Here is a 19,349-nt window from a genome sequence, read left to right on the forward strand (position 1 = left end):
ATGTACTTCTCCAAGATCATCCAGACTGCCCTGCTGCTGGCAGTCTCCGCCGTTCCCGCTCAGGCATGGAACCGTCTCGACAAGAAGAACGCGGTAAGTCACCAAGTACTGGGATTGTTCCATCTATAATCAGGACTAACGAACATTCCAGGCTCTCTTGGTCATCGATCACCAGGTCGGTCTGGCCCAGCTCGTTCGTGACTTTGGCACCAACGACTTCCGCAACAACATGCTGGCCCACTCTTCCATCGGCAACATCTTTGATCTGCCTACCATCCTGACCTCCTCCTCCGACGGTGGCCCCAACGGCCTCCTGCTCAAGGAGATCACCGAGATGCACCCCAACGCTACCTTCATCCGTCGCCAGGGTGAGGTCAACGCCTGGGACAACGCCGACTTCCGCAAGGCTGTCAAGGCCCTCGGAAAGAAGCAGCTGATCATCGGTGGTATCGTGACTGAAGTTTGTAAGTGGATTTGCTGTCCCTCGTGTGAAATACCAGCTCTAACAACATGACAATTAGGCACCGCATTCCTGGCTCTGTCGCTCATCGATGAGGGATACGAGGTTTTCGCCAACACCGACGCCAGTGGAACTTTCGATGTCAAGCTTGCTGAGGATGCTAACCGCCGTATGGAGAAGGCCGGTGTCACTCTGATGGGCTTCTTCGCTATTGTCTGTGACCTGATGCGCGACTGGCGCGCTAAGCCCGGTCTCACCGAGATCCTCCCCGTCCTTGACCAGTGAGTTTTAACCCAAAACGCTGAAGCTAGTCTACGAACTTGACTAACCCACCAAAGGTACCAATTCGCTTACGGCATGGCTGCTCGCCACCACGCCGGTGCCATTGTCAACGGAACCCTCGCCGAGGTTGAGAAGCTTTTGATCTAAGTCCACAATCAAGGCTAGTCTATGCACTCGGCTCGGACTGAGTGAGACGATCAAGTCAATTCGACAATTGAATCAGTGGAGGATTTGGAGCAATAGACGGAGGAAGCAAGAAGACGGGGAATTTGGATGGATCAGTGAACGGAAAACGGAGAGATTGTTAGAAAACTCAGAGAGATGTGTTGATGTCTGAGTACAGCTTTACCAATCAATCACTATGCGTCTTGTGATACGGGTTCTCTCAGTAAATCTGATTCAAGGGCTTGATAATCAGTTTGAGGAAATCTTAGCTTTTCGAGAAACAAGCAACCGGTATCTTGGAATCTCGAATATGCTTCTTACCCACAGAGGTTGCTTGATAAACTATATCGCGCAGAAGTCCTTCAACTGGCCCAAGACATAAATGAATTTTCATAGACCTCATTCTTCTCTGATATCCAAAAGGGTCGAATAGGCCTGCCGACGCCTAAGGCATGAGGCTCCTGGGTTGGTTAGTCAATGTCAAACGAAAGCTAGGCTCCATAAGGTAGGCCCAACCTGATGGTTCTAGCGTCGCGGCACAAGGATTCTAATGATACGTGCATGTACATACGTCAGCGCTCAGCACCGCCAATCAAGTCGAATCAAGCATTCAGACTAACAAGAAATGCCGTTATCTGGATGAAGATCCCACTTTGAGTTTGACTCTCCTTTTGAACAAGACAAGCTACAAAGACGCGGAAGCATTTAAACTTACTCTCTGGTAACGGATCTTTAGTTAGCCATGGTGTCCCATTTTCATTTATAGTGGAAAATTGAAGGTACTGAACAACAATGACCCATGCTAACTTCAGCTGATGATCAGTTAACTAACTTATCGCTTTGTTTTCCCTCGCTGACAAACAAATAGCCATGCATGTGCCGCCTTAGGTTTAGGCAAGCAATAACTAAGTTATACCCCGCTCGAGAGCACAATGCAACCTTCCCAATTGAAAGAAGCGAGATCAAAAAGGGGGAGGTCTTATCGTTATCCAGGGGGATCCCGACGGTGTACCGGGCCTAGTTTAATTACATGATCGGGAATGAAAGACAAGTGGAGATGATGGAGAGCTTTCCTTGTTTATCAATAAAACGAGAGTCACTTCCCCTCAATTGAGTCTTCTCAGATATTGTAGCAGGGGAATTGTCTTTGCAGTTCGTATCGCTTATTTTGTGATTGACATTCTGTCCGAGCTTTCACGGTCTACGATGGTGCGATATTCGAAAGTTTCGGCTGTGGCAGCAGCTTTGTTGCTTCCCTGCGCCTCGGCACAGTTCGTATCCGCCCCGTCCGACTTGATCACCAAGAAGGGACATGCGGGGATCAATGTGCGGTACAAAGAAGTCCCGGCTGGAATTTGCGAGCAAGATCCCAATGTCAAGAGCTATTCTGGCTACGCGGATGTTGGTGAGTATGAGCATATTTTCTGGTAAGAACTTGTCTCCTCAAACCGTGGGGTACCTGAGGTAGAAGGTCTCCGTCAAAGGCACGCGACCTATTGCGGTCGCATGTTTCCAAGGACTGATTGGACCTCACACAAACTGCGGCTCAGTTTTCCTGAGTTACCGAGATTGGAATCGCTTTTGGAGCATTGTGACTAACTATCGGAACATAGGTGGTTCTTTGAAGCAAGAAACGAAGACCCGAAGAAGGTACAGAATACATTTGAATGGAACTATAAGAAGCCCATAGTTTAAACACTAACAATCTACCCAGGCGCCACTCACAGTCTGGATCAATGGCGGGCCAGGGTCATCTTCCATGATTGGACTATTCCAAGAACTTGGCCCATGTGGCGTCGATTCCAACGGCAACGCCTACAACAACCCTTACTCATGGTCCAACGCAAGCAACATGGTAAATCCATCCAACATCTATAACATTACCAGCACCTCATCTAACAAGCAACCAGCTTTTCATTGACCAGCCAACCACCGTCGGACTTTCATACTCGATTCCAATCCCAGGGTATCAAGATAGCGATGGCAATATCATCCAACTACCTAGCGAAACATGCCCTGATTATGCCGAGGAGGTCGGCACATGCGGCACATACTCCAAATCAGATATTAGCCTTGTTCCGAACTCAACTCAAGGCGCGGCACCGAATATGTGGAAGACGCTGCAAGGATTCATGGGTGTATTCCCGCATTACTCGCGTAATGGCTTCTCCTTTACGACGGAGAGTTATGGTGGACACTACGGTCCGGTGTTTAACGGTAAGCATCTCCCCTAAGAATCACCAACCCCAATCCCAGCTAACTCGAAACAGAGTACTTCCTCTCACAAAACGCCAAAAACATCCCCGACGCAATCGACATAAAACTCGAAAACGTCCTCATCGGAAACGGCTGGTTCGACCCCCTAATCCAATACCAAGCCTACTATAACTTCTCCATCTCCCCTGGAAACACCTACGACTACGATCCGTACAACGCATCCATAAAAGCAGAATGGTACAACAACCTCTATGGTCCCGGAAACTGCCTCGACCAGACCAAGCAATGCTACGCAACAGGTCGCAACGACATCTGCGCCACGGCGGATAGTTTCTGCGCGAATAAGGTGGAGAATATGTTTGATATTTACTCTGGACGGGATGAGTATGATATGCGCGAGTTGACGCCTGATCCATTCCCGTACTCGTTTTATGTGGAGTATTTGAATACGCCGAAGGTTCAGGCTGCGATTGGTGCTTATCAGAACTTTTCGGAGTATTCGTATACGGTGGGCAATGCGTTTTCGAATACCGGTGATGATGATCGGGAGTCGAATACTATTGAGGATGTGAGGAAGTTGTTGGATGCGGGTGTGCAGGTTATTATGTATTTTGGTGATGCGTGAGTTTCCCCTCCTCAGTCTCTCCCCTCCGTTTAAAGGGCAAATATAACTGACATACTATGGGTATCCAGCGACTACAACTGCAACTGGCTCGGCGGCCAGGTCGTCGCCGACGAAATCAACGCCCTAGGCTACAAAGACGCCGGCTTCGTCAATATCACCACCTCCGACGGCGTCGTACACGGCCAAGTCCGACAAAGCGATTTATACAGCTTCGTGCGGATCTACGAGTCCGGCCATGAAGTGCCATTCTACCAGCCCCTCGCCTCACTAGAACTGTTCGAGCGAGCACTCGCAAGGAAAGATATCGCGACGGGTAAACATACCGTGAAGTCGCATGGCGGATATAAGACTCATGGAACACCCACGAGTGACTACCGGGAGGGTAATAGCACTGTTGTGATGGAGGTTCTTCCTAGTGATGCTACGTATAACACGACGCTGAATGGACCGAACCCGTCGAGCTCAAATAAGGTGCGGAGGGATAATGTGCAGGGTCGGTCTCTGGGGAAGGCTAAGGCTGTCCGGAAGGTGAGGCGGTCGATGGGCGGGAGACGTTTGGTTTAAGTCGTGGACAGTGATGTGATATGATTTGTATGTATCGGTCTGCGCTCAGAGGTTGGAGTGATGATAGTGTACAGTGAGAGAGGTTTGAAGAAATTTTTGTTTCAATCAAGGGTTCGGCTTCGGCTTCTGAAGCCGGTCTTATTTAGGTAGAAATGTAATGGCATACAAAATAGATATTCACAAGAAAGTAGGTGTGTGGATGGGTGAAGCCAATCCATCGGTTCTGAAAACCTCAGTGCAGACGTAGCTCTTGTCTAGATTGAGCTGTACTCTACTCTCACTTTGGGAGTCTCTCTAGGCCAGTGGCCTCGGAGAATCTGCAATCGTAGGCTCCGAACTTTGACCGAGCGATGTCTGACATCGACGGGATGTTTGGGTGTTGCGAAGCTCCTGTCTGGCTTCGCTGTACTGCCTGCCTGCCTTCCTATCTTTGGAAGACAAGCTTGAATGAATCTCAATACTCAGTTAACGATAGCCGCTGTGACCTGCTCAAATAATACTGGCAATAGTCATACGCGAATGAGCAGAGCTAGACCGACGTTCCGTCGTATCCGACCCCGCCGACTGAGGCGCAAGCATATTTGAAGACTCAGGTCTAGAGTCCATGGAGACATCGCGGTGCTCATATTCACGGCGCTGTTTCTCACCAAGCAGATGCGCAACGGTCTTCTCGACCCAGTCCCAGCCTTCCCATTGCGAGTCAGCCGGTACCGGTGCCGGACAAGGCTGCCCAGGAATATTCTCCAAATTCGCGCCGGTCTCGCTACCCTGCCAGACCCAGCTACCGTCTGCAGTTCCCTGCATGTCACCAGATACATAGGCCATCATCGCTTCGTCCTGCTCAGGATCTACAACCTCGCCGGGTTGGGAGCGGTCGAGGAGGCATCGAAGGAAGAATGCTAGGTACCGGCCACAAGCAGCATTTACAGCACGGTCATCACCCACGGAGGCACTAGCTTGCACACAAGCCAATGCTGGGGCGAATTCTTGCCGGAAAAGGAGGAATAAAGCGCAGCGCCAGATATGCGTGCAGAGAAGAGTGCCCGCGCTCGAGGCAAACAGGGCTCGCCAGTCCCCTGTGCCCGTGTGACTTCGCATACAGCGCGAGAGAATATTAGCTGTATCGACTGCTATTGAGACACAGTAGTCCATGGCCGCAGTGCGAACGCCGGACTGGCAGTAAGGGGAGATGTTATGGCGATGGAGGAGAAGGCGGGCGTTTTGGAGGTAAATTATCGGAGCGAGGGATCGGGGGTCGAGATCGGTGTCTTGCTTGAGTTGGAGGTGAGCTGGGAAGGTTGTACGGCAAATAGTGAAGTGACGTTCAAAGGTTTCGAGAGTTGCATAGCTGATTGAAGGGGAGCGGAGGGTACGGGTGAGCTGGCCGATGGAGCGGACGACGTGGATTGTGGCGAGTAATGGAGATGGTGCAGACTGATCTTCAGCGGATTTCCCTTGGGCAAGAGACTGGTCGTCCACAGGGCATGGCAAGTCAATGTCGCAGTCCTGATCGTTGATCAAGACTGGCTTGCCCATCTCGAGGGCTAAAAGTCTGGAGTGAGAAAAATGTCAGTACGGGTTCTTGTATTCCAACAGCCACGAGGTACAAACCGGTCGTAAGTATACAATCCCCACCAGATGCGTTTGCGCATTTCACCTTCCAGCTCAGGCCATGGCCCAGACTCGATATGCAACCCAATCTCTTGCGCCACACGCACTGCTGACCCGATCCAGACCCAACTGGCGGATTTGGAGTTGACTTCGTAGAGAAAAATACTGGCAAGTAGAGCCGCCCGTACTCGATCCAAGTTGAACTCGTCCTGCCACACATCGATAATCCCACAAGAGATGCGAACAAACTTCTTGCCCTCTTCTTCTCGGTTTGGCTCGGTTGTATGCACTGCGCCGCATGCGAAAACTCCAAACAATACCGCCGCCCATTCACTAGACACGCCTGTCAAAGACCCTGTTTGATACAACTTCTCATACGCCTCGATAAACTCGGGCCAGTGCAGAACCGGTAGAATCGAGTGAATACATTGGTAATACTGAGCGAGGAGGTGGTCGGCAACCTCTTTCGGGGGCAGTTGTGGCGCCGCATCGGCCGGCACTACGGATTTGGAGCCTTGGTGCCGATGCGGATGAGGGGCTTTCAAAATCCCACGGCCGTGCTGGCGCAAGTTCGACCGTACCTGGGACAAGTCTTGCGTGATCATCGCCTTGGGTCGTCTTGGAGGTTTGTAGTCGATCTCGGGCAGCTTGATTATAGGTGCAGATGGCGATTCCTCAATATCCATCATCCCATCTGGTCGAAGCATGCCTGATCGTAGTTGTTGGAGCTGCTGCTTGGTCGTGTGTAGTTGTTTCTCGAGATCCTGGACCTGCTTGATCGAAGACATGCGCCGATTCGTCTCCTTGGTGAACAGACAGCGAACTTTGCGGTTGATACACTCTGTGCAATTAGATGTCTCTGTCGCATCGCATTTGACCTTGCGCTCGCGACAGGCGTCGCAACTGGGGTCTTTCCTGCGTTGCCGATAAGCTCGCTTCTGTTGGAGCGGGGTGGGGGTCGATTGCTGAAGCCCAACCGGACTCGTTTGATACATGCCCGGGCCTCCCGGCATCGATACCATCGGAGGCGCATCGGGCAGGCCACCACTCTCTGCAGGAGATCCTGATGCTGAATCATAGAATCGCGCATAGGGTGAAGTTGATGGAGCTGGGGTTGGGCCTGGCGCAGATATCTGCTGAGAAGGCGGCGGGGGAAGCGATCCCTGGACCAACGCGGATGGTTGTGGTAGTGGCTGCTGAGGCTGTTGAATCGATGGCATCGGCTGCAACAGATGGGCCATTCGCATTCCGCTGTCGGGTCGACTTGGCGGAGCGGAGGGTAACCCGGGGGCGGGAGGGAATGCGCCCGTCACCGACTGCACCGAAGGAAGCTCATACGAGCCACCCCGGTTCGGGTTGGCGGGTCGAAAGGGCGTCTGCTGCATCGCGAAAAAATGAACTGTCGACGAGTCTCCACTGCGGCGGTGGGAGGAACTCAGAGCGCAAAGTAGATAAACCAGGTAGATCGTCAGCAACCTGATAACCACAGATTCACAGCCCGGAGAAAGAAATCAAACGGGCGCGTTTGATTAAGAAAGGGTTCAAGAATTCCACGGGATCAACCAATCGACCAGTGGATGTAGTAAGTTAGTCTGTGGTGTTGGTAGGTTGGAAAGTGAAGTTGGCGGGGGGTGTATCCAAAGCCGTCGCCGCGCGAGAATACGACTGGCCGAAGGAGAACAGACTCGCCACCGGGTCAGTTCATTCGATCGCTTGGAAACTGCCGAGCGCCAATAATCCCACTGGTGGAATGTGAATTCGGGGGTCATTCACGGGAAGAAGGCAAATCGCCAGAAGCCATATTGTCGAGAGAGAGAAAAATCCAGAAGAGTGTCACGATGGGCCACAGAAGCTCTCGTATGAGTCGCGCAGGCGAAAGCGGATTGGTTCTTTGGGGCGACAGGAGAGTGCGGAGAATAAACAAGATTTAAGCAAAAAGCGAGAAGAAAAAGGGTAATAAAAAAGAAAAAGAAAAAAAGAAAGAAAGAACCCCAATGAGAATAGGCAAGCCAAGGCCGAGGGGAGAGAAAAGGAGCGAATAGGGTCCAGGGTCAAGAAGAAGGGTACCAGGGGATCTGAACGTCAGGGTAGATCGTGGAGATGATAAATGCCGAGGTTGGGGGGAGGAGGAAGGGAACCTGATCGAATGAAGATGCAGGAATAATAACTTGAAGATGTCGACCCAAATAGACGGGTAGATAGGATCGAAGGGAGGAGGGGAATAATGCAGGACCCGGGGAAAAGAATGAGGATCAGAATGCAGCAAATGCCAAAATCAAAATGCCAGATGCACGATTGGAGATTAGCACCAGAGGTGACAGATTGGCGATTGGTAAATGGGCAAATGGGCCAAATTGGCAAATTGGCAAATTGGCAATAGACCCGAAACCCAAACTGGAGCCTCTCGGCTGGCAGTTCCGCAGCGATGGGGACAGATGGGGCGTTCTTCCAACGAAGAAAGTATAGTACTGTCGGGATGATGATTCGGGTAGCACCGGGGGAAAAGGGAAAGAGATGAAATGAAGTAAGAAGAAAAGAAGTGAGAGAGAAAAAGAGAAAAGAAACTAAAAAATTAAAGAATAAAAGGAACCAGATCGACGAGCGAAAAGGTGTGGGATTGGGATCACCGTTCCTCACAGGTCTCCATCAGGGTCTCTCCCGTATTGCATTGGATAGCCTGGACAGGCTAGTTTACTAGACAGAGGACAGACTTAAACCATCGTCCCGATCGAGATGAGTCGACTGATGTCTGATCTCTGAGCTTGTTAGCTGGTCACAGTTCAGCCATGATTCTTGGTTTAATCTTCTTTGGTAGAGTTGGTTTAGTGGTAAACGAACCAAGAGCCTAAGTTAACTCAGGACCCGGAAACTGAATTAAGGAATCTTCAGCCGAAATGACACTTTGCACGGGTGACCGCTAAAACTGGGTCTAGCCCCCTTGGTTATACGGAGAGTATGGAGCACTCCAACATCTCATGAGTCGTGTCGAGGTCGTTCTTGATCTCCTATGAAATATCTACAGACGATTGAAGTAATAAAGTATAGAATCCTGAGATCGCCTCATAAAAGCACTGCCTATGTCTTCAACTCTTCATACTCCTAATTTAACAAAAATTCTTCATGAAGGAAACTAAATTACTTCACCTTGCAGAGTAACGGTCAGCTCCTCCTAGGCTCCTCCTATCGCCCTCCTCGTTTGCCCGAGATCAGACCTCTTGCGCCCAAGAGGCATCCCGAGATCGGCAGAGGCAGTGTCGATGGATACCTGAAGTAGTTTTCGAACCAGCGCTTTGTCCTTTTTTTCTTTTTTTTTCACTTTCCTTTTTTTCTCTCTCCTATTCCTTTTCGGCTGGACCAGCGATGGTAGCTGGAGACCATGTCCACCGGGGGCCCCACCGTCGGGGAGCCTGGGAATTGGCGAACCTTGTCTCCATTTACATTTGACGGAGGGGAGTCATGGCGTTCCTCGACCCGGAGCGAAGGGAGCACGCCGGTAGGTCAGCCCTTGAACTCGGCAGCGTTGGCGGGTCCCACTTGGAGTCAGCACGAGAACTTGAGTCTATCCCTTGGCTATTCAACTGTACTCACTAATAGAGTAGATTTCCAGCTGAATTGTTATCACTATGGTGAGGCAATCCATCAATTAAACGTAGAGTGTTATCAGTGGGAGCTGAACTATGATATACAACTTCCTCCTTCGATCCAATGTCTCTCGATTGCTCACCTCATCATGGCAGATCGGGACGGTCCCATCCAAAAGGGCTGGTGCGCCGCGTTTCCTGAACGGTTCATGGATCGTCAGTGGTGGTTGGGACCGGTCCATCTTTTCACGCCAGTCAGAATGTAATCTTACTTTTTTGCCCCTGAGAAGGCAAAATTCAAAGTTTCGACGAACATGCCTGGATTGATTGACACAGAGTACACATGCTCTCAGTATACTCGGTATACTCGGTTCTCCTGACGCAGCAGGTATCTAAGGATAGCATTAAGCTCCCGGTATCGGGCATCTAAAGTATGGAGCCCGGCGAGGGGGGCAGAAGCCAAATTATACTTCCGATTCAAATGCTTGCTAGGCCAACCACATCACAGGAAACTTCCGGCTCGAACACGCTTAATCCCTTCTTAACCCTTAAACTTACTTTTTGTCTCGTTGATGATTTATACCGCTTAATCGATTATCTCCTGCTCGCTTCCCCTTTCCAACCTAGATCCCATAGCCAGCGCTCAGGCGGAACAGAACGAAGCAGGAAAAGGAAAAAAGAGGCATACGTAGCCTATGGTATGTGAGATGAAGATCTCGGCGCTCGCCGTGCCGTCTCTCTCTGTATCCCGGGACCCAACAATTTACAACTACAAGACCCAATTTTCTTTTCGGTTTGGTCTAGCTTGGGATTGTTCCACCGCTGACGTTTCGTTTCATCACCTGCACGGTTGCAAGCCCTGATCGACTCGGAAAGCTTTCACCGGACCACATGGAAGCCCAGTCCAAGCCCGGATGTCGACCCGGAACAGTGGAGACACCTTTCTCCAAGTGGCAATTATTTTGCCTTTTTTTTTTTTTTTTTTTTTTGTTTTCTTGGTTCTCTCTCTCCCCTATCGCCCATCGTTGCTAGTGTTTGAACTCAGCGAGTCAGCGACGCTAGACTGCCATCATCTCGCCCTGTCCCCCAATCAGATTGGACTGACTTCATTCAATTCGGACCCCCAATTTCGCCTATCAACTGATCAGGCCAACGAGTCGGGTCTGCCGAGCCCTAGGAGCTGCTGAATGGTTGGTCCCGAGTTTTATCCGAAATAAACGTTGTTCGGGTCCCGTTGGGACTCCGCAATAGGGGAGAGAGATTTTTATGGTTAATGACTCGGTTCACGGGTCATCTACCGAGACATGAGAGATTCAGTAGAAGGTTTTAGAATGGTTCCTGAATAAATGATGGATCGAAATCGATTCTTAATCTTTAATTTCCAAAGTCAATAGACTAAATACTGTATTGTTTCCCAATCTAGTCTGTACAATGCGGTGTACCGTACATATTAAACTCGTCAACTAATCAATGACTGTGCGTGCCTTTTCCCACGTTTATGAGAGAAGCACAGGCTACCGTGCCTCGTGCCTCCTGCCCTCCCGAAGTTAACGCCAACCTCTCCTGGTTGCCCCCAACCACTGGCACACACTTTCTCTCACTCTGCGTGAAAATCTACGGCCCAAGGGGGCTGCCGCAGATCCACCCCATCTCTGCCATGTATCACGATTGGTCAACGCAAACAAAACGTCTGATCCCCCCCCGAACGGAGAACTTATCCCGCGCCAATCTGCGACGGAGACAGATCCCACGGGTTTGGGAGTAGCCCTGTTACCCTGTCGGCCTGATCACAGGACCTTGCGGTTTCCTGCAACCGGCGTGCATGGCCATGCTGTGCAGCAAGCCCGAGCGATGCTGAATCGCTGATGCCTCAGCTCTACTTTGTACACTTGCCAGCTTCAGCTGCCCCTGATCCGAGAGGATCAACCCCTTCACTTTTTCTTTCGTTGATTTTTCTTCGGCCGAGAGGATCAGATAGTTAGGATAGGAAGCTGAGGCTGGATCATTGATATGGAGCAAATTCGTGGATGATAGGAGCTGACACTGACAAAGATGCATTGGCCCTGTGTCATTCCATGCCATATTCATTCTTCCATCTCGACGCTCAAAGCCTTGGCGCGCAGGTCCATACCCGATCTCGTCATGCTCACGAGCTCCCAAGGCTAAGCAACCCCAAATCTGAAATCTGAAATCACCCATGTACTCTTCCTAGTCCGAGGTGGTGATAGTGCTGAATAGAAACTAAACCACGGCTTCCCCGCACCCATCGGCTACGCGATAAGACTTCTCCGGCCCCATATTGTGCTACAGTACAGTACCCATGATCCATCCACATCAGCCACCATCCGAGCGGCCACCGTCCACAGCCCACCCGGACCTCGCCTCGCCTATTCTATTCCTCTCCCCTCTCCCACTCCCTTCCTCTTTCGTAGACATATCGGCAGTGAGATTGGTAGGGGAAATTGGCCATGCGATTAGTACCAGACTACCAGTCGCATGGCCAATTCCCCTACCAGTTTAATGACCGATGTCTCCAGGGACATATCCGAGCTGGTGGACCATCGTACGCACCAGTTGCAACACTGCATGAGCCGTGTCAATTGCGCCATTCCATCCGCCCCTGGCACGGAACATCAATGCGCGCGCCAGCCGTCGTATTTGATCAAACTAACCATGTAGTCTGGAGACGAAAATGAAAACTTCCCAGCGAGTGGTTCATCGGTTCTCCATGTCACATGGATAGAGCTGTGCCCGGCTGCATACTGCATGCATAACCTTACCTCGAGTTCTCCGTCCGGGCGTACCTGTCTGGAGAAAGCAAACTCGGTTGGGCGGTCAAGCCCTCGGTTCGTGCCGTTGCTTGTTGGGGGGTGTTCTCCTGCGTTAGTATGACTTGGTTTGCAAGGACAGGGATTACTTCGCTTCCATCTGTACTCCAGCTGCTAGATAGATCTACCCATACGCATGGACCTACTATGGCGCATTGTGCTAGGTTAGAAGTAAACCGTGTAATCTTTCTTTTCCCCCACCTTCTAACCATGCAAAAACCATGAGTTTTCTTCATCACAGAGGCGCCAGCGTTCGATGTGTTCCATACATAAACGTACAGTCCCTTCGTATCCAGGTTGTCGGGCCTGGTTTGAACCACTAAACATCAAAAGCCAGAAGAAACCAACTACCCACCCAACCCAACCATGCAAACACTACTGCACACTATGATACTGGACGTCTTGGCATTTGTAGTAAGCTTAGTGATCCCGCTCAGCTCCCTCGAGCCGAAGGCCAAATTCATCACTAGTGAAGCCCTACTCCTGCAGTCTGGCGCTGAGCTGTTGGTTCGTGGCTCTGTATGTAGCTGAATTCGAGCATCAGCGTCGTTATCTACCTCCAGTCCTGTCCTTCGCATGACCTTACCGGGATCATTATGCCTGCATGTGTTTCTATGACTGGGCTTTGTGTATCTGACTGTATCATCGCGAAGTCCCCACTATCGTGCTAAGAATAATGTGCAGCCCAGCCAGGCACAAATTTACGTACGGCCTCTAGGCTTAAAATTGAGGTCAACCTATGAGCCATAAGCGAACAGATTACTGACTCTGTGAGAACCGGCCCTAAACCACAGAAGCAAAAATCAAAGAGGTAACCTGACTACTACCCTCAAATAGCAAATCCATTGTGTACATAATCGGCAGAATTCAGCAGTGCAACGCCGCTTACTAAAATACACTACCAGACTAGGTACTAAATAGTGTAGAATAGCACCACTTACCTGTCCACACGGAACATCCCAATCCTTCAAAATAATGCAAGCCTCTCCCTCTCATCTGACCATGCAAATACTGAATACTATATTTTCCTGTCCACAGGAGTCTATTTTCCCGCCCCACAGCGGGACAACGATCCGAATAGATGAAACCCCCCCGACCAACAGCCGAGCCTTTCCGATTTGCCCTACCCTGCCCAACCGCGTTACCGCACAGAGGGGGAAACCTGACGGTCACGGCCCTTGCCTTTTTCAAACCTTTCGATCTGAGACCGGGGTCCTCCGCCGACCTAAAATTCCTAAATTCGCAACGTTATTACGGGAGTCTCAGATTAAGCGATTGCTTGGCTTTGGTCGATGACGTATATATCGGGGGTTATTATCCCGACTGAGTAGGCCATCGCAGGTGGCATCGTAGATGGAATGGATTATCGACGTGAATGGAGAGACTTCGTATATATATGATAGAGTATGGTGTATTCTTTGTTTTATTTTATTTTTCGGTGCGTTTCTCGGAGTCCGGATCGGTGGACTCTACTTAGGTTTGGGTGGTCCATGTCATAGCGTTCGTGTAGCCACGGCACGGAGAAATTTCGTTGTAACCCAAACTCACACCAATGGTAGAAGACCGTGCGATAGATTAAATTGATGATCGAATCGAGGAGTTTTGAAATGTGAGATGTGAAATTCTTTCAAGTTGTATCTGGGCTTGTCGCTTGTAGCTAGCTAGACTTACCCGAGTCCTCCTTCACGGCGTAGGTTCGACGGAACATCTCGTCGACCTCCACGAGATAGTACGTCCCTGGTGCCAGTGCGTCTACGCTGCCGACGGGTGTATAGCTCTTCTGTTGATATGCCTTCTCACGCAATTCGCACATCTAATTGTGGTCAGTGGTTATGTATCATGTGCTCAGTAGGGGCTATCGGACCTCATCGTAGAACTTGGGCGAAACTCGCTCGCGGGCCGCGAGACGAGCATGAAGATCAACCTTGGATACGATATCGCTCACATCATCTACAACACGTAGACTGAAGAGCGTACTGGCCAGACCACTGCCAAAGCTATAGACTCCGACACGCCGGCCGAGTAGTTGCGAACTCGGAACGTTGCTGAGCAGACTGATGAGGCCCGAGTACACGCCAGCAGTGTACATGTTTCCACACATAGTCGGGGCTGTGAGGCTTTGCTGGACGCGTTTTGAGAACCTTTCTTTCGAGAGTTTTATGAAGAGTTTCTCGAGTGCTTTATCGCTCAGAGAGTCCTCGTAGGACTGTTCAAGGATGAGCGATGGCACGACATCGGGATTGAAAGATTTGTTATGCGGATTCGCGATATAGTCATTGTATAGCAGACGTGCGTATGACTTGGAAACAAGCTTGCAGTTGGGCGCGTGAAAGACGAAATAGTCAAACTCATCCAGAGGAACGCTGGATGGGCCCGCCTTCTCGGAATGCCCGTTTGCGACTCCATTCATCATCCCATTCGCCTTGCGAGCAACCTGTTTCTCTCGATACCGCCGATAACACCCATCCAACGCCTGCAAATAACATCTCGAAGAATAATGCCCATCCACAATCGGATACTCGGATTTAAAATCCGGCTTGTAAAAGTCATATGTATGCTGCATGTACGATGCACGCAGCGGCTCCAAGACCAGCGGTGCATCGGGTCCAATAAGCATAGCCACACAACCGGCGCCACCGGTAGGTCTTGCGGAGACCGTCTTGTACAGTGCAATATCCGAGGCGACGACGATAGCGTTCCGTCCATCCCAGGCAGAAGACTCGATCCAGTTCACTGCGTTGAGAAGCGCGCTTGTACCGCCGTAACAGGCGTTGTAGGTATCGGCTCCTTCGATGTCGGTGTTGGAGCCGAAGAGCTGCATGAGGACTGATTTGCAAGACTTGGCTTTGTCGAGCATGGACTCTGTGCCGACTTCTAGGTGGCCGATTGAGGATGGGGGGATGTTGTATTTGCGGAGGAGGGAGGAGACTGTTGTCAGGGCGAGGGAGTATATATCTGGAGTAGCTAGGCGTCAGCGATATTCATTTGCAGACATGTGGCCACTGTTGTATTAGTTGGGATTGACTTGTAGGAGGAGTTTCACCCTCGCGATCATCACAGAAGCTCATGTTTGTCTGGCCTAGTCCGATCGTATACTTGCCAGTGCTGGCACCGAGAAAATTTTCCAGATCAGACTGAGCCACATACTACCAAGATGTCAGAACAAAGACCACCAAAGTAGTATAGAGTGGATGTCAATTCAAGATCAACTATCAACTTACTCTGCTAGGAAAGTAAAGCTCAATAGCTTTGATGCCGACATTTTGAGGAGCCATGACCGAATGCGTTGCAAGATTCGTAGATATCTACCCAATCTACCAGTCTGGTGTAATTCTCAGAGAGATTTGACGTTGGATTTTCCTCTCTATTTATATTCTCAACAGTACACAGGAAATCTCATACCATGAGCTCATTCTCAGGAACAGCCAATTCATCCCAGTGGACCAGAGCTCACAGCCCCCATCGTCGTTGGTCCAATCTCGCAGCAGCTTGGGAAAGTATTGCAGGGACGCCAAAGAGAAATAGGAAACATCCATTCATCCGAAGGAGTTCATGCATAGTGTGATGGAATGGTGGTGCTTGAGTGAGATGGTGGTGGTGATGACATTCAGGAATATACACCGTAGATCGGATCCCTGTATGAAATCCGGCCTAGTCGGGTTTCTGTGGTCAACACCTCCCCGAAATCCGACCGACAAAATTGCAGCTTTGATTGGAAAATATTGTGAAACAAGAGATGGAAGTATCGGGCTCTGGATAGCGCCAAGTCCAAGGCAGCAGCTGTAGATTACTGGGTTGGAAGGGCTTGTAGACTTATTCAGTGGGCGAATTTTGATGGAGGACGAGTGGATGCTGCTTCCGAGATGCCAAACAGACGCCCGAGCAATTGGATTTTAGTTGGATAGAGGGTTCTTGAATTCCGGAAATGAGGGAGGTGGTTAAATGCAAGCTGTCCAGTAACGCCACGTACATGAACCATACTCCCCCACGCCAATCCATTCCCTGGATGTCTGTCCCTAGGATTTGCGATTATTGCTTCTTCTGAGCTTCATATTTCTCAACAATCAAGTTCACAATATGCGTCAGGCCCTCCATTTCCTCCTCTACCGTCTGCCCGAGCCCGTTGGGATCAATGCTACACCCAACATAGACGGGCTGTTGCATACGTCTGGCAAGGATCTTGGCCACCCGTGTCGTGTATTCGATACTAGATGGTGTTGTGTAGAGTGTTGTTGAGATGGTTGCATTTGGTGATGTTCGCTTGGACAGTTAGCATGGACATGGGATTATTGAAGGCACGAATGGGATGAGAAAAGAGTCAGACAAGGGAAAAGATTCGGAGAGAGAAAACACAAAGGGGCCAGATAGGTGAGCCAGATCAGCTAAACCCTTTCCACGCGCAACATGAGTCCGACGGAGTAGATCATGCATGCGTAGAAAAAGAGTGACATTACATGTCCACATTCTTGAATGACGTATATACGCCAAAACGCGACCCTCAACTAGAGAGTCCGAAGAAGGCTCGCAAACGATTTTTGAATGAGAAAAAGCATAGTTGAACAGGGATACAAAGGTAGGAATGATTTGATAGAGCAGATGATGAAAACGATGCACAAAGTGGAGGACTCACGTCAGGCATGGCATACACAAAGCTCCCCATCGGCTTAAAAGACCCCGACGAGTCGCCCGGCGTCGACGTAGCAAGATGGACCATTACACAATGACCCAAAAAAGTCAAATGGACATGGCCAGTCGTGTGCAGAGCTTTGGGTAGTGGGAAGGAGAGCTCTTGCGGCTTGAGAGTGGGGGAGACCAGCTCCGTCTGGGGACTTGTTGGCGGGGCCGCGGTCGTCATGATATGTGACTTTCTTCAAGATCAAGAATTAAAATTTAATTAGGCCGAATGATAGAACGATGAAGCTGTTCTGGTGGCGTGTGAGAACCTCGCGTGTGTGTTTTATGTTGTCAAGCTTGGAGAGGTTGAAGATTGAAGGGTCTCCGCCGTGCCGGCAAACGGAGGCGGTCCACCAATCCCACTTCGCTTTGCCCGCCGCACACTGCTCACGTCGATGATCGACACATTGGCCTGTGCAGTTCGTAGCCCATCGCTGAGGCGTAGAAAGCACTCGGAGGGCGTATTTTACCGCTCAGTGGAAGACTTTTGGCCATGGCCGGTTCAGGGCAGGGCGTTAGCCATGAGGCTGAGGGGGAGGAGACTTGGACTGGAGACTTTGATCCGTTCTCTGATCCCGAAGAGCGACGGGTTCTTTTTGCCGCGTTTGATTCCTTCCGGTGCGTATGCCATAATGAATATGACTATCTTGTCTTTCTACTTGTTTTTTTTTTCTGGTTATTTGGGCCACAATGAGGATTTGAAGGTGTTTACGTATATCTCAGGACTAACTTACAACTACAGACAATACCGGCGAACGGCGCATCAAAACACTACGCATCGCCGACGGCAAGCTTTCTATGCCTTGCCCTCAGCTCACTGGCAAATGCTCTCCGAGCCACCCTTCTCTATCTTGGACACCTTCAACAAGGTCGATGATGCCATTGACACCAATGCCGAAATCGCGGACGCCATTCTCGCCGTGGGACTAGAGTCCTTTGGACTCCCCGCCAATCCAAACAAGGACGACCCCAACCAGAACTGGCACGAGAAAGCCACCGCATCCGACGTCAACAAGGCGCACTCGACCATCCGCCAATTTTACCGTGACTGGAGCGCCGAAGGCCGTGCCGAGCGGGCAGTCTGCTACGACCCCGTTCTCCAGGACCTCCATGCTGAGTTTCAGACGCGCCGAGACGCGGGAGAGGAGATTCGCGTGCTAGTTCCCGGCGCTGGACTGGGCCGACTCGTCTTTGAAGTCTGTCTGGCTGGGTATGCGGCTGAGGGCAACGAGATCTCGTACCACCAGTTGCTGGCTAGCAGCTGGATCCTGAACCACACAGCCGGTCCAGCGGCGCACGCGCTGCATCCTTTTGCATTGCATTTCTCCAACCTACACTCCCGAGCGCAGCAGTTACGGCTTGTCATGATCCCGGATGTCCACCCAGGCACAACGATGCAAGAAGCAGCGCAGGCACAGGTGCCCATCGGCTCAATGTCGATGTCAGCGGCAGACTTTGTGGTGCTGTACATGGAACCAAGTAACCGCGAGGCCTTTGACGCAGTAGCAACCGTGTTCTTCATCGACACGGCGCCCAACTTGATCCGATACATCGAGGCGATTCACCATTGTCTCAAGCCCGGGGGTCTCTGGATTAATGTGGGACCTTTACTGTGGCATTTCGAAGACGGACATCCCCGGTCAGATGGCGGGGAGACGGGTGAGGGCAAGAGTAAAGATGCAGATGCCTCGGGCATTGGGGAGCCGGGCAATGTGGAGTTGAGTGAGGACGAAGTGCTGTGTTTGGTGGAGCGATTGGGCTTCCGGATTGAGGCGCGGCCTGGCGATCGCAGGCCGTGCGGCTACATTCAGGATGGGGAGAGCATGCTTCAGAACTTGTATCAGCCATCGCACTGGGTGGCGCGAAAAGTGGCTCAGCAGTAGTGTTGACATGGTCGGGAGTTACGAATTGGGGGTAGGTAACTATGGGACGAAGGAGTTTGGCTTCCGGGAGCGTTTCTATCTTTGGGGCTAGAAGAGGCGCAGACAGTCCAGAACACTCGAGATAGACATATTGTCTAGGCAACATGTTAACCGATAGGAGATACTCAATACTCCATTCAGTCAATTATGGCGAGTCGAGTGTTCGTCTTGACGCCCCCAAACGTGGGCGGCCCCCAGGTTAATTTTACGATTTTACGATGGGGGCCAAAACGGGCAAACAAAGACGGACCAAGTTGGGCCAACGGGATCAGCAGGGTACCGTGGATCCAAGACAAAGAGAAGTAAATAACTCGAGTCTTTACTATGATTAGCCATTCAGAGTGATAGAAATGTACTCGGTCAATAGCCTCTAGTATGTTCAACACTCAATGACATCTCTATGTCAATCATCTCCTCCGA

General features: G+C 50.7%; 6 protein-coding genes across 6 annotated transcripts; 3 read left to right on the forward strand and 3 right to left on the reverse strand.

Moving 5' to 3' along the window:
* On the forward strand, positions 1–889 carry N7473_010372 (putative isochorismatase family hydrolase; the record flags this gene model as incomplete). Its single annotated transcript, XM_057156311.1, has 4 exons — positions 1–93; positions 152–464; positions 522–741; positions 799–889. 4 exons carry the CDS (start codon positions 1–3, stop codon positions 887–889), a joined length of 717 nt encoding a protein of 238 aa, XP_057004966.1.
* A 1,224-nt stretch (positions 890–2,113) lies between these two features.
* N7473_010373 (uncharacterized protein) lies at positions 2,114–4,313 on the forward strand (the record flags this gene model as incomplete). Its single annotated transcript, XM_057156312.1, has 6 exons — positions 2,114–2,334; positions 2,521–2,557; positions 2,622–2,762; positions 2,818–3,124; positions 3,178–3,745; positions 3,818–4,313. 6 exons carry the CDS (start codon positions 2,114–2,116, stop codon positions 4,311–4,313), a joined length of 1,770 nt encoding a protein of 589 aa, XP_057004967.1.
* Positions 4,314–4,802: 489 nt separating this feature from the next.
* Positions 4,803–7,309, reverse strand: N7473_010374 (transcription factor domain-containing protein; the record flags this gene model as incomplete). The annotated part of the gene is made up of 2 exons (XM_057156313.1): positions 4,803–5,865; positions 5,925–7,309. 2 exons carry the CDS (start codon positions 7,307–7,309, stop codon positions 4,803–4,805), a joined length of 2,448 nt encoding a protein of 815 aa, XP_057004968.1.
* Positions 7,310–13,990: 6,681 nt separating this feature from the next.
* Positions 13,991–15,608, reverse strand: erg13A (putative hydroxymethylglutaryl-CoA synthase; the record flags this gene model as incomplete). Its single annotated transcript, XM_057156314.1, has 4 exons — positions 13,991–14,146; positions 14,198–15,288; positions 15,377–15,479; positions 15,555–15,608. 4 exons carry the CDS (start codon positions 15,606–15,608, stop codon positions 13,991–13,993), a joined length of 1,404 nt encoding a protein of 467 aa, XP_057004969.1.
* Positions 15,609–16,068: 460 nt separating this feature from the next.
* Positions 16,069–17,305, reverse strand: N7473_010376 (proteasome assembly chaperone 4 family protein). The gene is made up of 2 exons (XM_057156315.1): positions 16,964–17,305; positions 16,069–16,593 (listed from the first exon to the last, which is right to left on the reverse strand). Exons 1-2 carry the CDS (start codon positions 17,186–17,188, stop codon positions 16,363–16,365), a joined length of 456 nt encoding a protein of 151 aa, XP_057004970.1. The 5' UTR covers positions 17,189–17,305; the 3' UTR covers positions 16,069–16,362.
* Positions 17,306–17,369: 64 nt separating this feature from the next.
* On the forward strand, positions 17,370–19,298 carry N7473_010377 (uncharacterized protein). Its single transcript, XM_057156316.1, has 2 exons — positions 17,370–17,625; positions 17,750–19,298. The coding sequence occupies exons 1-2, from the start codon at positions 17,501–17,503 to the stop codon at positions 18,888–18,890; spliced, it is 1,266 nt and encodes a 421-aa protein (XP_057004971.1). The 5' UTR covers positions 17,370–17,500; the 3' UTR covers positions 18,891–19,298.
* The last annotated feature ends 51 nt before the right edge of the window (positions 19,299–19,349 follow it).

The sequence above is a fragment of the Penicillium subrubescens genome, assembly GCF_028828155.1.
Source record: "Penicillium subrubescens strain IBT 31985 chromosome Unknown utg000007l_segment0_segment0, whole genome shotgun sequence".
Lineage (NCBI taxonomy): Eukaryota > Fungi > Ascomycota > Eurotiomycetes > Eurotiales > Aspergillaceae > Penicillium > Penicillium subrubescens.

Bases quoted from the DNA above. Each gene is read 5' to 3' on its own strand.
- N7473_010376 (XM_057156315.1), bottom strand. From the start codon at position 17,188: ATGACGACCGCGGCCCCGCCAACAAGTCCCCAGACGGAGCTGGTCTCC. The intron at 16,594-16,963 runs GTGAGTCCTCCA...TAACTGTCCAAG, and splicing joins TTGTGTATGCCATGCCTGAC to CGAACATCACCAAATGCAAC.
- N7473_010377 (XM_057156316.1), top strand. From the start codon at position 17,501: ATGGCCGGTTCAGGGCAGGGCGTTAGCCATGAGGCTGAGGGGGAGGAG. The intron at 17,626-17,749 runs GTGCGTATGCCA...TTACAACTACAG, and splicing joins GCCGCGTTTGATTCCTTCCG to ACAATACCGGCGAACGGCGC.